Source organism: Drosophila ficusphila, unplaced genomic scaffold (assembly GCF_018152265.1).
Source record: "Drosophila ficusphila isolate 14025-0441.05 unplaced genomic scaffold, ASM1815226v1 contig_174, whole genome shotgun sequence".
Classification (NCBI taxonomy): Eukaryota; Metazoa; Arthropoda; class Insecta; order Diptera; family Drosophilidae; genus Drosophila; species Drosophila ficusphila.
In genome coordinates, this window is record NW_025064066.1 from 105,494 (window position 1) to 120,569 (window position 15,076).

The following is a 15,076-nucleotide window of genomic DNA, read 5'->3' on the forward strand; positions in this document are numbered from 1 at the left end:
AAGAAGAACTAAAACAAGAAAGAAAGCTTCGGCGAGCCGAATCTTAAAAAACCTTGCAGTCCTCACAAATGTCGACCATAAAGTCAAAACTACATTAAAATAAAATTTTTTTGAGGTGTGCTACTTCAAATATCTGATAAAAATTAAAAGAGTTATTGGCTTAGAATTAGTGAATATTGGTCAATTTTCAGCAAACCCATTTTTTGGAAATTTGATAAGGGGTTGTATCATAGAAATTTAAAAAAAATAGGCAAAAAAATTTCTAATAATGCTTTTTGTAAGAGAATAACGCATAACGTTTAGAGTTATGCCACTTCAAAATCGGATTAAAATTATATTCACTAGGAATTAGTGAATTTTGGTCAATTTTCACCCAAGCCCAGTTTTTGCAAACTTGGAAAGGGGTTGATTATAAAAAGAGTTTTGAAGTCAAATGAATTGTTTTAAGGGAATTCCCCCCTTTTTACAAGGAAAAACATTGCTATTACCAAATCAAAATTTTATTCAGCTTAATTTAACCAGTACAAAAAGGTTGTTTTCCAACATTTCCCTCCCGTCTCCTGATTCGTCACCCAGAGTTCCGCGATGATCTTGACCACGTTAATTCCCTTGGGGGTGTGTGCTCAGTTACGTTAACTTTGGGCCCCAAAAGACACGCACTGTGCACGCTCCGTTAACCGGCTAAGAAACGAGAAACGGCGGACAAATTTATGACTTCACAGTTGCCAAGAAGGGGGATCTTTTGACTGTGTGCCCAACTACCGCACAATTTACGATCGGTTCATTTAGGTGGCCCATTGTCCGATGCACCGATGTTTATGCAATGTTTTTGTGATTTCATATCGGCCAGCTGGGAATTTGTAGCGGCAACGCCTTTGCCATCGCCTTTCATTGTGGGCGTTGGATGAGGCCAACTTTTCCCCACCTTTCTTTCCTCCCCCCAAAAAAAAACTTCCATCTCCATGGGATCTTTCTCCACTTTTTTGTTGTGCTTGCGGGATAAGCTTATCCTAGCCAAATATGTGCGAGCCAAAAACGTGAGCCGAACAAATTGTTACTGCCTTAAATAGTAAACAGATTTTTTCGTTCATTCCTGCCGCCAGAAACCAAAAACGGGGTCTGCGTATTACGGCAGCCAGAAGAAGAGGCATCTTCTTCGTTTCGTTTCGTTTCGATTCTTCCCAGCCGATTCCCAGAGGGTTGAGCTGGGTCAATCCTCGGCAGAGGTCCCCAGGAGCATTTAAAAATCAATTTGGGCGCATTTATGTTTCACACGATGGCCCAAAGAGAGAGAAACAGAAACGGCAGCTCAGAGTCTTAAAAGTCTGAAGTCTCGTTTGATGATTATCTCGGTTTGTGTGACTTTCGGTTTCCAAGCTCGTGTACGATCCGTGTATATGGTGTGTGCCTGGAAAATGGATGGAAATGTGTGTCACCGGGTCTCTGTGCCTGTGTCTCACCTCCTCCTCTTCCTCCTTCAAGCTGGCAATCCTCCAACTTTAGCTGCAACTCCCATTTCCCAATCCCAATCCACTGGCAGCATAGCCTCTGCCATTTCCATTTCCATTCCCAATTCGAAACAATTACCAATTGTTTATTTGTTCTTACAACTTGTTGTCGACTTCCTCAGCTCCAGCTCGGCTACCACCGCTCCCCAATCCTCCACGAATTCATCAATTGCCACACTATCTTGATCTCGAGTCGCCGCACAGAAGTTTGCGCTGTCGAAACGGTCCCAAACCGAAACTTTCCTTGGCCACTTTGACAGTCGGCACTTTATCTTCGCCGGCTTTTAATTTCACTAATGACAATTGACGGCCGTACACGTTTATGAAAATGGAAAATCTAATGAAACTGAATTTTCCAACGTAGGCCAAGTCAACTCCAACGTCAATATATGTTCAATCAATCAGGGCTAATGCGAAAAAGTTGTCAGTAGGTTAGGCGGGCTTTAAATATTGCAAAAAATTAACTAATCTTTAAGAGGAAAAATCGGACAAGGTGGGTAGATATATATTATATTATACATTATTATTATATGTTTTATGGGATTTATAATACTATCCAGATTCTTTCCAGTTTGGCTTAAAATTTCTATAAATTTATTTCGTTAAGTTTTCAGCTAGAATTATTTCAAGTGGCTTTTGACATACACCTTCCAATTAGTTCAGTTATTGAATAAAATGTGGCACTGCCACACACATTTGGTGAATGCTCGCGAAGGCATTTCAAGATCGCGGCACTCGTAAATCGCCTGGAAGCCTGCAAACATTTGCAACGACCAGCCCACAAAGCGATCTTAAAGACAATCCGCGGAACAGGGATGACTAGAAAAGTATGCCAGCAGCGTTTTCGAGTTGTTATTGTTGCTTAGCTGCTGTGTTGCCGCTTCTGCTGCACAGAAGTTGTCATCGTCAATTAGTTTAAAGGCAGTATAAATTTATGTTAACAGCTACCAAACATAATATCCCCTGAGAGACGAAGAAGGCAGCAGCAAGCAGAGCGAAAACGAAACGAAACGAAACGAAACAATTTTCCCTTTTCACCAACATCAACGCCAGCTACCGTTTCTGCCACTGTTGCAAGTTGGATGGAAGTTGCAAGTTGCCGATGTTGCTGTTGCTGTTGCTGTTGCTGTTTCTTCTGCTGTGGATTTTGCTGCTATGGCATTGTTTTGGGGCGCGCGATTTCGTGGCCGTTATAACAGGCCCAAAGAATCCGAGGCGGACGTTATGCCTCAATGAAGTCAGAGTCTGGAGTTGGATCTTGAACTAACCCCCCTCTACCTTGCCCCCCTTTGTCTGCCATTCTGCTCCCTGAAAGAAGAAGGCCAATTGGGTCGTGGCTTGGGCCTTTGATGTTGTCGCAGTTTGTTAGAATCTGCTGCTGGCACAATAAGAAACAAAAAATTGCACATGGCCCAGGCGTAGCATTATTTAATGTAATCGATCGTGATGGGTTTGTTCTAATTTGCGGTGGTTTTGTTTTTGGCGCTTGTTAAGAACTGCCGGAGTGAAAGAGCCAAGCGAAATCCTTTGAAGTTTGTGAACGATTTAGTGTCGTATCTTTTATGGTACATCATAAAAGTTTATGGCCTGTGTTTAATTAGTTAAGGGGAGGGGTAAAGATTTGGCGGGGAAACGTGAGAGTTTGAGGTGCCATAAATTGCTTTGGCCTGTCGAATTTTTCACCGTCTTGAATTATGGCTTGGTAATTGGATTAATAAGGAAGATAATCAGTCGGGAAAAGCTTTTCGTTTGGATTTCCCTAATCAAATTTAGTGTGCATTCTACTTTACACTCTATAAATATTTTTAAAGCCTTTTAATAAATGTTTTTTGATGAACTTCAACTAATTTGATCATTCGTTTGGGTTTCCTTAATAAAATTTTGTTACCATTCTACTACAAACTTTATTAATGCCCTTTTAGTCTTCTATTAAACATTATTTTGATGTTCTTCTACTAATTTTATCATTAGATTAAAAATTCCTTTTTTTTATGAGCGAGTAAAAATTTGTTCTCTGTGCATTTCTGGCTTGAGGTTCTTTGTTCTTGTTTCTAGTTGCGTATTACAGCCTAATCAGAGCTCGTTCCTGCATTATATACATATGCGAAGACTTTTCTCAATTCCAAACTGGAAAATTGCATGGACAACTAGATGGTAATTGCAGGTGTGCAGCATGGTAATGACGACTTTGGCCATCGGCCAGCTATTGGGTGGAAGTGGAGGCCCCAATTGGGGGATGATTGGATGGGACGGGGCTTATTACTGGGGAACTTGTTATAGTTACCAGTAAAGCCAACAAAATCATATATGACCTAAATTCTGGGTGATCAATAATTATGTGTTTGATTTCGGTAATTATTAAGTAGCTAAGTAAGTAATTCAGTTTGGGAACTGAGTTTCTGAAAGGACTGGTTGCCATTCGGGGTTCAATGACCCCATATTTTCGATCACCTGCCTCGGCCTGCGCTTAACCCCATTTGATCCGATGCCACTGGAGTCGGCATGCCAATCGCTGGAATTAAGTAATTTCGATTCCGTCACGTCAGTCGGAAACCGCAGCGACGGCAGCTGAGTAGATAATCAAATAAAATGGATTGTTAGCCCGGTTTGCGGGTTGAAAGAAAAGCGCCACTCGGGACTATTGGCTTTTCCGAGTGTCCCCACAAGGGTCAGGGACAGGCAGCGAAAGGAAAAGCCAGGAAAAGCCGGGCAGAGCGAGGGAAAACCAAAACCGAAGCAAAGCAAACAAATCGTATCGATGGCTTGCCAATGCGGGGAAAATCGTGATGCCAAAGTCAAACAGCGGCCTGTAATTTTCACTAATTTCTACACGTTTTTCTTTTCGTTTGCTTTGAATTAGCTTGCTTTTTCAGTTTTGGCCTCGTCAACATTTTGTCGAATTGCTTCCCAAGTAGCAAAACAATTATGCGAATTAACGGCGAATGGGAAATGAATCGCGCAATTCCAATAGTCGTTGGCAATTGGCAAAAGTTCAAATCAATTGCGACTCATTTAAAGTGACGTCACAATCGCTCTGCTGCCAAAAAAGGCAATCAATCGATCCAGAAGGAAAACACAGAGCTCAAGTGTCCAAAGCAGATATCCCAGAGTTCCCGGGAAAAAGTCCATAACAGCAAATGCATTCTGCATTTTAAACTCGCCAAAGGGTTTTTTAGCCCAGTGGACGCGCACGTCCCAAGGGAACGTTAGTTGACATTTATGGAATGGGACTTCTGTCTCCTGTCTTTGATTTTCTTTTTCGCCTTCCTGAAAACCATTCCGATGCGGCAGACTGCCTGGAACCGCCGACTTCCATGCTCATTTATTCAGCTGTTGCTCTTTTTTGCTGCGGCAGAAATTACTTGAAATGGCAAATAATGAGTTGAGTGCGCTTTCGGTTTTTGTCCGCATCTTCAGTTTTCCTGGAAAGCTAAAGCCAAAGCTTTATTTGCACTTGCGCATGGAGTGGCCGCCATAAGAAAACGGAATTTCTGCACGTGTTGTTCAACCGGCTCGTTGGTCTAGGGGTATGATTTCCGCTTAGGGTGCGGGAGGTCCCGGGTTCAAATCCCGGACGAGCCCAAGAGAATTTAATTATTTTGATTTTATTTTGTTTTGGCGCAATCATTTATTCAGCTTGTATAAACTAAAACAATAATGAATTAATTTTGATTGGTAAGGAAAACAAAGTATGAACTACACTGCTTCGAAATATTTTCATTATTTTTTTAAAAAAGTTTCCAAAGTAAAAGACTGCATAATAAACTAATTTGTTTATGAGAAAATCTTCTTTATTACCTAAAAGTCATTTAATAATTTGTTTTCCAAAAACATAATATAGGACAGTTGCCTTAGGAGTAGTTGTCAACCTTGAGATGCATACTAAATAATATGAAGAGTTGTGTCGCAATTTGGTTCGGATGAGTATGTGAGTTTTTAACGCTTTATATAATTTTTAAGTCACATCGAGTCAGATCGAATATTGATCGTAGAAGATCAAAAATAAGACCGAATATCCACATTATGCTGTCCAAATATGTTAGTAAAAAGATAATAAGAACTGGTTTGGTGGCTACTTTCAAGGCTAAAGCTTTCTGTTGACCATGACAGAAACCTGCTCCACGCGGGCGCTAAGATAACTAGACGTTTGGTCAATAGAGTGGCAACTGGCTCGTTGGTCTAGGGGTATGATTTCCGCTTAGGGTGCGGGAGGTCCCGGGTTCAAATCCCGGACGAGCCCAAGTCAAAGAAATATTTTGTTTTTTTTTTTCAAATTATAAACATTGCTTATAGTTTTTTATTTTTGTTGCACAAATAACGACTTATGGGTAAATAATATTAACATTTGTTGTTTTGCCCCACTTATTTAGTAAGATTAAAATTGAATTAATTTAGGTAAAATATATTTGATTAATACCAATGGTTAACAAAACAAAAGTAAAATTAAAGATTTATTGTTTGTATTTTCTTTATGTATAATGCATTTACATGTATGTAAGCTGAAAACAATTTCGATATATTTAATACAAACGACAAAAAAAGAGAAGTTGACCTATGAACTACATAAACATAAATAAATGACACATTTTGTGGACATAGAGAATTGGATAAACGTACAGTAGAATAACATACAGATACAATGATAGAATAGATGATAAATACATAAATTTGGCCCAAAATTGCTGTTGTTTTTGTAGCTGTTGATGACGCAGTGGCTGCTGCTTGTTGTTGTTGTTGTTGTTGTTCTTATTTTTTGTTGGGGGTTAGTTATCCATTGCTCGACGTCCCTTCCACATTTTCGTTGGAGGGGGGTGAACAGTCGTTGTTAGCTTAACTCCATAACTCCAAACTCAAATCTGAAGCTCCTCATGTATTTAACTCGTCTGCTACATCACCAACATCATCATCATCATTATGATCTTCAACCAGTTTTGCGCTCTGTTAGAGAAATGTTATTCGTTTTATGTACATGCATCATGATCTTGTGCCGTTCGATTTTGTCTTGCATTTGGTTGCTTGGTTATTAATATATTTTAAATAATTATAATTATTTAGTTATTATTAGCACTAATTATTCTTTGGTTGTTCCACTGGTTCTGTTTGTTGTTTTCTTGCATTTCGTTTTTTTTTCTTTCGGTATTATTATTTTCGATTTGTTCATTGTGCTTTTTCTTCCTGGAGTTCCTGTTGCTGAATGTTAATGACGGCAGCCGTTTTAAACATTTGCTTGTGACTGGGCTTATTTGGATCGGTTGTTGGTGCAGTTGTTGTTGTTGATTTAGTTGTTAGTTCTGATGATGCTGGTGATGTCTGAGCAGCGGATTTTCTCAAACTTTTGCCAAAGGTGGAAGTGCCCTTCAGACCTGCAATGAGTCGAGAAAAAAAGGCGAACACATCCAAAATTAGTTAAGATTTTTTAGTGAGATCAAAACATATATGTGGTGTGTGTTAACAAGGAAAGGAGCACCTAAACAAAAGGTCCAAGAGAAATGTACAAAAGACAGACAGAAGCAGAGACAGCCGAGATGATGTTGTGTGTAGAATGTAGGAGGAAGAGTGCGCTGCCCCAGGAGAAATACAATAGAGTGGATCTTGATCGAGAATGGCGTTTTGCGTTTACCTTGGAAGCTCAAACGATTCTGATAGATGGCGAATATATCGAAGGGCCTGTAGCATGGCTCGTAACCATCCTCGGGCCCATCGACGAGATCTCGATGGATCGCCTGGCTCTGATCAGAAGCGCTTTTTGCGGCAGACACGGGGGAACAGTTTAGCATATGGGAGGGTATCACGAACAGACTTTGCTCCATTTTCTCGGCTTTTTCTTGGCTTTCTGGCGCTCGCGATGAATCGTCTCTTTCTATATCCGAATCGGAATTGGAATCGGAATCGGGATTGGACTCAGTGTCGCTCGAAGCCGCTGATGTGGTTGTTGCTGTTGTGGTTGCGGCAGTGGCAGTGGTTCTTGTTGCTGTTGCAGCCATTATTTGTGGTGCAGGCTTGTGTGTTGTGTTGTTTGTGTTGTGTTTGTTTTTTCGATTTTTTTTTTCGTTTTTTTGGGATAGTGGAAGATGGTAACAAAGTGGATTAGTTGTTGTCTGCTGCTGTAGTGATTAGTGTTAGTCACAATTTATACCAGTTCATCTAGTGTTAATTTGAGGGGGTTTGTGTTGCATCAACCCGCTAATTTCTTACCTCGCTATCTTCACAGTCAGCACCTTGTTGAGCGTCTGTGGTCAAGCCCTGCACGAAGTGAACATCGTTTGCCGGATCATCGGAGGCCAAGTGGGCTCGAAATTGCTTATTTCTGTCACAAATCATAGCTATTAGGATCATCTTAAAATATAATTATTATGATGATCATCTTACCTCAACTCCAGTTGCTGCATTTGCTGAAAGTGCCTCAGCTTGCTGTTGGCCATATGCAGCTTTTCCTCCAAGGCCGCGTTTTCCACACACTTGATGGAGTACTTCTCGGAAAAGGACAGAATTTCCAGTCGAAGCTCTCCGAGATCCTCCCTGGATTTTAAAAAAGGGTTTAATAAGTATTAAAATTAATGGTCAGGACATTTACTTCAAGATTAATATTTAATTTAAATTTGACATTATATTATAATACCTACCTATATAATATTTATTGTAATATCAGTTTTATATTATTCTATTGTAATATCATTTTAATATTGCATTTTGGATTTAAGTATTTTAAGATCAATTTTATATTGTCATATTAAAACCTCATTGTAATGATATGTACATACATTAGTTCAAAATTATTACCAATCTTTCGTTGTTTTCCAGAGGTACTAGATCATTTTTAAAGTTGTTTTACTGTACTTACTCCTTCAGTTTGGCTCCATCACCCCGCATCTGTTCGCCCCTTTGGACCTGGCGCAGAAACTCCTGCTTGAATCGAGCCACCTCTCGCTGAACTTCGCTCTGGTGCGCCTTCCTCATCGCGTCCAGAGCAGCCAGAGTGGCCTATAAATATGTAAAGCAATCCGGAATAGTTGAGTAAATGTTGAAAGAGCTATAATTATCGGCGGGTCTCACCTGAGTCTCCTCGGCCAAAGCGGTTTCCTTCTCGGCCAGCAGGCGCTCAATTTCCATCTTGTGCTTCTGCTCCAGCTCGCAGGTGAGTCGTCGATGCGAGGTCTCCATGGCACTCAATCCCTTTTCGCAGAGGGTCTGAAATTAATGGTATTTAAGTTAAGCACTTTCTATTAGGAGACTTTGCTTTGCGCATAAGTTAATTATGATTACCAAGGGATTTACAATTCATGTTCTTTCTTCATTAAATATAATTTAAATTGAAATGGCTAATTTGCTACATAGGTTTTTCATTTTTTTTTAGCCTGACTATTTCTTCTTACCCTCAGCTGTTCGATTTCGGTTTGGTAACGCTTCCTGAAGCTCTGCTCGTCGGCCTCGTTGGCGTGTTCGCTTTGGTAAACCTCCCTCAAGCACTCGAGCTGCTTGCCATGTTCCCTTTCGAGGAGCTCCAGTCGCTTCTCCAGTCGCCGGCAGCGCTCCTGCTGCCTGCCCAGCTCCTCGCTGAGCTCCTGCCTCTGCTGGAGGAGCAGCTCCTGCTCCTGCTCCTGGCTGGCGCACTTCTCCAGCGCCTGGGCAAGATCGCTCTCCCGCTGCTCCAGCAACTGTTCGCTGCGCTGCAGATCCGTTTCGGTTTGCTGCTGCAACGCGGAGAGCTTCTCCACCCGCTGCCGCAGATCGCAGCACTTGTGGCAAGCGTCCTGCAGGCAGGTGAGCTCCATCTGCTCGCTGACCATCACACAGGTCTCGGCCAGAGCCCTTTCCAGTTGTCTCAGTCCATCCTTGCGATCGTTCATCGGGGAAACAGAACGACGAGTCCTCTGGCCAGCCCTAATTTGCTGCAATTGGGACAGACTCTGCTCCAGACGCTCCTTGCTGCCCAAAAGGACGTGCTCCAAGCTGTGCAACCGCTGCAAGAGATGGGCATTCAGCGGTGACTGGCTGCTGGATTCACTGCTCGAGGATTCTGGCGGCGTGCCCTCCTTCCTCTCCACCGTTTCCCTCTGCAACTCGCTCAGTTTCAGTTCCAGTTGCTCCTTTCCTTTGAGCGAAAGTGATCGCCTTCGCTCCGATTTGGCCAACTTCTGCTTAAGGGCCCGCACCTGTCGCTCCGAACTGCTGTACTTGAGGGTCAAGTCCTGAATGCGAGCCGCCATCAGTTGCAGCTGAGCTCCGTCCTCGTGCTGCCGCCGCTCCAACTTCTGCTGCAGAGCAGCTTGCGCCAGTTCCAAGGCATCGTATTGGTTTTGCGACTGCTTCAGTTCCCGCTTCATGGCTCGAATTTCATTGACGGCCTTCTCGAAGCGCGACCTCAGCTCGTTGTACTCCTCCGCCAGCGAATCGCGTTGTAGGCAGTAGGGATCGATGTCGCTGATGGTGGTCAGATCGCTCAGCGAGTCCATTCGCTTGATTTTGTGACGCTGCAGGTTGCTCAGCCCCCCGCCTCCGCCGCCGTGATCCTGGGCCTGCAGTTCCCTCAGCCGCTTGTAGAGACCCTCGTTCTCCTCGATTCCCTGCGCCAAGCGATCCTCCAGCTGCTTGATTTGGCACTGGCTCTCGGTGAGCTGTTGGCCCAGGTTGTGCATCAGATCGGAGGCGCTCTGCTTGGCCTGGGTCAGTTCGCTGTTGAGTTGCTGTTGCTGCTCCTGCAGGCGAGCGGTCAGCTGCTGTTCGGTTCTTTGGAGGGTGGCCAGCAGCTCCGACATGCGAGCCTCCCGCAGGGAAGCCTCTGCTCTCAGGGTCTCACACTGCTGCTTGAGCTCCCTGCTCTCCGTGGGCTGCAGCTCCTCGGGCACCACCAGCAGCGGCAACTCGTCACTGGCCACACTGTCCACCGTACTGCGCCGTGAACTCGGCGGCGAACTGCGACTCCTTTTGTGCAAACTGGCCAGGCTGCGATTGCGCAGGCAACTTCTCAACACAGGCGGTGAAGGGGAGAGCGGGGAACCCCAGTCCAAGCTGTCTCTCCTCCCGCCCTCCGATGCCGTTCTGTACTCCTCATCCGAGGAGAAGTGCGGACCAGCCGGAGTTCCCGGAGTTGCAGGGCTCGAGGCGGGTTGCTGCAGTTGAGCCTTAATGAAGTCCTGTTCAATGTCCGTCTGCTTGGGCGGTGCATCCAGTTGTGGCAATCCAGCAGCGCTTCTCAAAACCGCCAGCCAGCTGTTCCGCGAACTGGGCGACAAGCTGGCCAAAAGCAACCGCTGCTTATCCCAGGTGGTCAGCTGGAAAGCGTGCTGTTTGCTGGCCGCCGGTTCCGCCAGAACGCTGGTCAAACTGTTCACATCGAGGACGCCGTCGAGGACGCCACGCTCCTCGCACAAGGGATCTCGGTAGTAGAAGAGCGCCGCTCCACTCAAAGTGAACCAGTGCTTGGACCACTCGCCCGTCCGATTGTCCTGCTTCATGAGCCAACCCTTCTTGGCATTCAACGACTCCTCAGCGGTGGTTTTAACCGGCGGTTTGCCTTGACCCGCGGAGGATTTACTGTTCGCCTTTCCCACCGATCGCAGCTCATCCGTTTTGGCCATGTAGTTGACGCACAGCTCGTCCAGATTGCATCCCCCGTCGGGATCGCCCCGCTCGTGTTGGTAATGCTTCGGTGACTTGAGGTGCAGCTGCAACCTGGCAGTGGGCTTCGTCTTGTCACCCTGCTCCATAACCGTGGGTATCTTCTTGACTATGGCTGACACGATCGCAGGCGTGGAGTTGGAGGCCAAGGGCAGCGATTTCGGTCGCTCGCTGGCCGCGTTTTGGGATTTGTTCGCTGCCGCTGTTGGAGTTGGACACCTGGAAGTCCGTCTCGTCGCGGGAATTCACTTGGTACTGGCTGTGATGGCTGAAGTGGTGCTGGTTGTTCAGGGCATTGTTCACCGCCGTGGACCAGCGCTTGTTCTGCTGCTGACTCAGATTGGTAATGGTGTTCGCGATGTCCTTGATCGTCTTCTCATCACGGCGAATGTCCTCGATCAGCAGGCAGGTGGTGGGTTGCGAAACTGAAATATAGTTAAGAAGGATATAATGTGAGTAAAGTATTGTGTTCTTAAATAAAATATATTTATATTAATCTTAAGAGAACTATTACTTAGGCGATTTCTAAGCCCAGAAACCATTTTTCTATAAATAGTATAATAAAAGCCATCCAAGTACGAACATAAAACCACCATCAACTTACAAAGAAAAGATCGTTTATAGAGATAATCAGGCAATTACAAGAATACAAACTTGCCGGCCATCAAGGCACATAAATTGTCCTTCAGCCTTTGCCCAAAACAAACCTCTTCGAGCAATCTACGCATTCTTTTCTTATAATTGGCTCAACGTCTTCATTAAATACTTTGAAATATGAGCATGCCGGTAATTTCTTTTGCCGGCTGTCCGAGATCTCTCTTCTGGCTAAGCAAACCATATCAATGCCATTGACTGAAATTAACTTAGACAGAGGATCGTGTGGATGCTGGATTGAGGCTAAGAACTGAGAACTGAGAATCGAGAACTGAGAACTGAGGATTCGGAGGTGCTCCACCCCTAACAAAATTTATGCCCAACATAGGGCCGTAAAACGCGGCGAAAGAGCCAAGTTATGTGCGCGCAAATATAATAAAATTATTAAAACGGGCACACGGCGTTTGTAAGGGGATCCGAGGAGGGATCGCGATAAGCCAGGAAAGCCACTGAGATCCCGAGAGCGCTGAGCAGAGTGCCATAATTTTATTAACACCAAAACGAGTCGGAGACGAGAACCAGACGAACGAGAGGCAGCTCCGAGTTGTCCCATAAAATATGTGATTACAAAATATATATTTAGACGCGGCGAGTGAGTGAGTGAGTGAGTTTTGCCCGACGACCTGTTCTCCTCCAGCCAGCCGCCACATTTAGGTTTATTATGATTATGATACAAATTTCCGACTGGCCATAAACTCCAGACGATCGGGCAATGGATGCTGTATACTGTATACTGTATACTGAATACTGAACAGTGAACCTCTGAAGTCGCATCAATTCGGTCAGTCGGACAGGTTGGTCGCTTTTCGGCTGCTCCGCGGCGGCGGCGTTTATCTTGATTATTGAGCTGTTGCGAAAAGCGAAAGGAGGTGGACCAGCAGCCTCTGAACTCCAGCTGCAGATACTGCTGCCTCGGATGCCTCGCAATGGGAATGGGAACGGGAATGGGAACCGGAGTGGGTATCCAGCTCAAAACTCTGACAGAAACGGAGCTCCACTCCGCTCTGACTGACTGGACAGACTGCTGCACTGACTGACTCACCGAGCAGGTTCAAGGTTACTGTGCTAACTGCGATGGGCATGGGGTATGCCTTTAATTGGTCGACTTGTCGGCCCCATCGCACAAAACCAAAGGGCTGACCAAAGTGGACCTGGCGACGCTACGTCGATTAGGGTTCGGGAAAGGGATCGGGATCGGGATTCGGGGTCGGGATTCGGGTTGGGGCTTGGGGTTTGGGGCTGGCACTATGTCAGCAATGGAATTTATAATGCTTATGATATTACACATTGCCGAGAGGAAGGACACAATGGTGCTTTGCTCCCTGAATGGGGTTCATTATGTTTACGATGGAATATTCGTAGTTATGAGTTCGGATAATGATCCTTAATCACTTGGAAATAAAAATAAGTACATGTAAAGCTTGCAAACTATACAATTAAAATTTAAAATAGGATCGAATAAATGTTTAGAGAAGCCTTGAAAGGATTGCCTGACTTTGAGATATTAGTGACCAATAAATCACATTTTTCAAAACCAAACAGCCTCGAATAAAAACTGTAAGAATTAATTAGTTTTAGTATCCAACAGGGAAGCTGTAAAAATCATCTTTTATAGTTTTGTGTGTTTACAGGTCATCCTTCATTCGTTTCTGAAGGATCCGCAGAACGGCCCATAAAACCATCCCCACTTGCTGCTTTATTATCTGTGGCTCTTTGTTTCGCTTTTGTGGCCTGCCCTTGATGTGTTTTGCACCATTTAATATTTATTGTGGCTTTTACTACGCGCTTTCAAGTTCAAGATCAAATCAGAGAACCCACAGTCCAGTGGGCCTACACACAAAAAAAAAAAAAGGGGAAAAAGACGCGTAAGGTGCTAAGTGTAATTAAGTTGATAAAAACAGTGTTCGCAGATACATGGGCTGGCAAGTGGCTTGATGCCGCTGCTGATGCAGAAAGCCCTATAATTATGTTTCCCTGCAGATGGAACCCAGAAAAACCCTGACGATCATACAATGTAAACTGGGAGGATCGCCAGAGGGTAGAAGTTCAGCTGCGGGATTTTTGGAATTGTCTCTGGTGGCGATTTTTTTCTTGTGTTGGTTCTTTTCATTTCTTTAATTAACAGCATTTGATTAATTATGGCCACAATTAAGCGCACTCAGAACAACCCACTCAATCATGCCCGAGCTTCCTGCAAATAACTCCCGATTTTCCCCCGGAATACCCCGATATTCCCATCACTTGGCCATCGAGAAGCTCCGCCTCAGACGTAATAAATAATCAAATTGCAAGTTGATTTACCTGCCCGGTTCTGCCTTTTGGGCGAACGAAAGCGAAAATTGCCTTTGGATTGGAATCGCTGCCCGCCCGTCGAAAAGCCCCCCGATTGCCTAAAGGTCCCCTCACACGATGACTTTGAAAAATTTCTAACTGGCCCGGCTCCCTAAACGAAAAAAAGAAAAAAAATGTAAAAAAAAAAATAAAGAAAATATATAAAACCCTGCCAGACCGGACCGCAGCTTGTTGCATAAATTTCGCTCGCAAGTCGTTACACTTATGAATATTGATTGGTTATAGGTGATGGTGGTGGCGGTGGTGCTGCTGCCGCTTCTTTGGCTTCTTTCGGCTTCTTCTTCTTCTTCTTCGTCGTCTTGCACCACCGACGGTTCTACTCTCTAGAGTTGCGGAGCTGAAGCAGAAGTTGGAGTTCCCGAGCCTCGTAAATCGCACAACCTGCATCGTTAGCTGGCGAGACGCCTCCTGGCCCATCCACTCCTGTCATTTTGCATTTGCACAGAAGTTGTCCGGCCTGAATGGACCCGGGTCCTCCTAACCCGACCACGTTTGTTAACATGCCTTTTCTGTGTGGCTCATAATGGGGCTCCTCAATAGAAAGATAATGAATTCGCGGCAGAACTAATGGAACGCTCTCTCGCTCGAGACTTTGCTAGCCCACAAAGTTGCAAAGGGTTGTAATTAGGGATTGATATAGTATGAAGGTTAGGCACCGATAACAGCGCTTGCCAGATAGTTCAAATGAGAGTTATATATCAAACGATCACTGAAAGAAATTTAAAGGAAGTAATAGAGTTCCACTGGATATCATAAGGAACATAGATTTAAAATGAGAACTTCAATTTAAACTCTAAAAATAATATTGTAAAATCTACAAATTGTATCTAGATACAGATAATCCAACTGATTATCGAATTTCTTTAAGTGCATCAGATTAATGGAACGCTGATTATCGAATTTCTGTTAATGGATCAGATTAATGGATTGCACAGCTACTTTGT

At 44.2% G+C, this 15,076-nt stretch overlaps 1 protein-coding gene and 2 non-coding genes across 3 annotated transcripts in view; 2 read left to right on the top strand and 1 right to left on the bottom strand.

Annotated features, from left to right (window-relative positions):
• Positions 1-5,018: 5,018 nt before the first annotated feature.
• Trnap-agg lies at positions 5,019-5,090 on the top strand. Its single transcript has one exon. It is a non-coding gene; the product is annotated as a tRNA-Pro (tRNA).
• A 586-nt stretch (positions 5,091-5,676) lies between these two features.
• On the top strand, positions 5,677-5,748 carry Trnap-agg. The gene has a single exon. It is a non-coding gene; the product is annotated as a tRNA-Pro (tRNA).
• Positions 5,749-5,946: 198 nt separating this feature from the next.
• The window catches only part of LOC108090034 (protein outspread), an 85,669-nt gene continuing 76,539 nt past the window's right edge, over positions 5,947-15,076 (bottom strand). The window contains 8 exon segments of the mRNA XM_017188528.2: positions 5,947-6,871; positions 7,129-7,507; positions 7,704-7,815; positions 7,878-8,027; positions 8,350-8,489; positions 8,562-8,696; positions 8,882-11,323; positions 11,325-11,551. Coding sequence (XP_017044017.2) covers positions 6,666-6,871; positions 7,129-7,507; positions 7,704-7,815; positions 7,878-8,027; positions 8,350-8,489; positions 8,562-8,696; positions 8,882-11,323; positions 11,325-11,551 — 3,791 coding nt within the window. The 3' untranslated portion in view covers positions 5,947-6,665.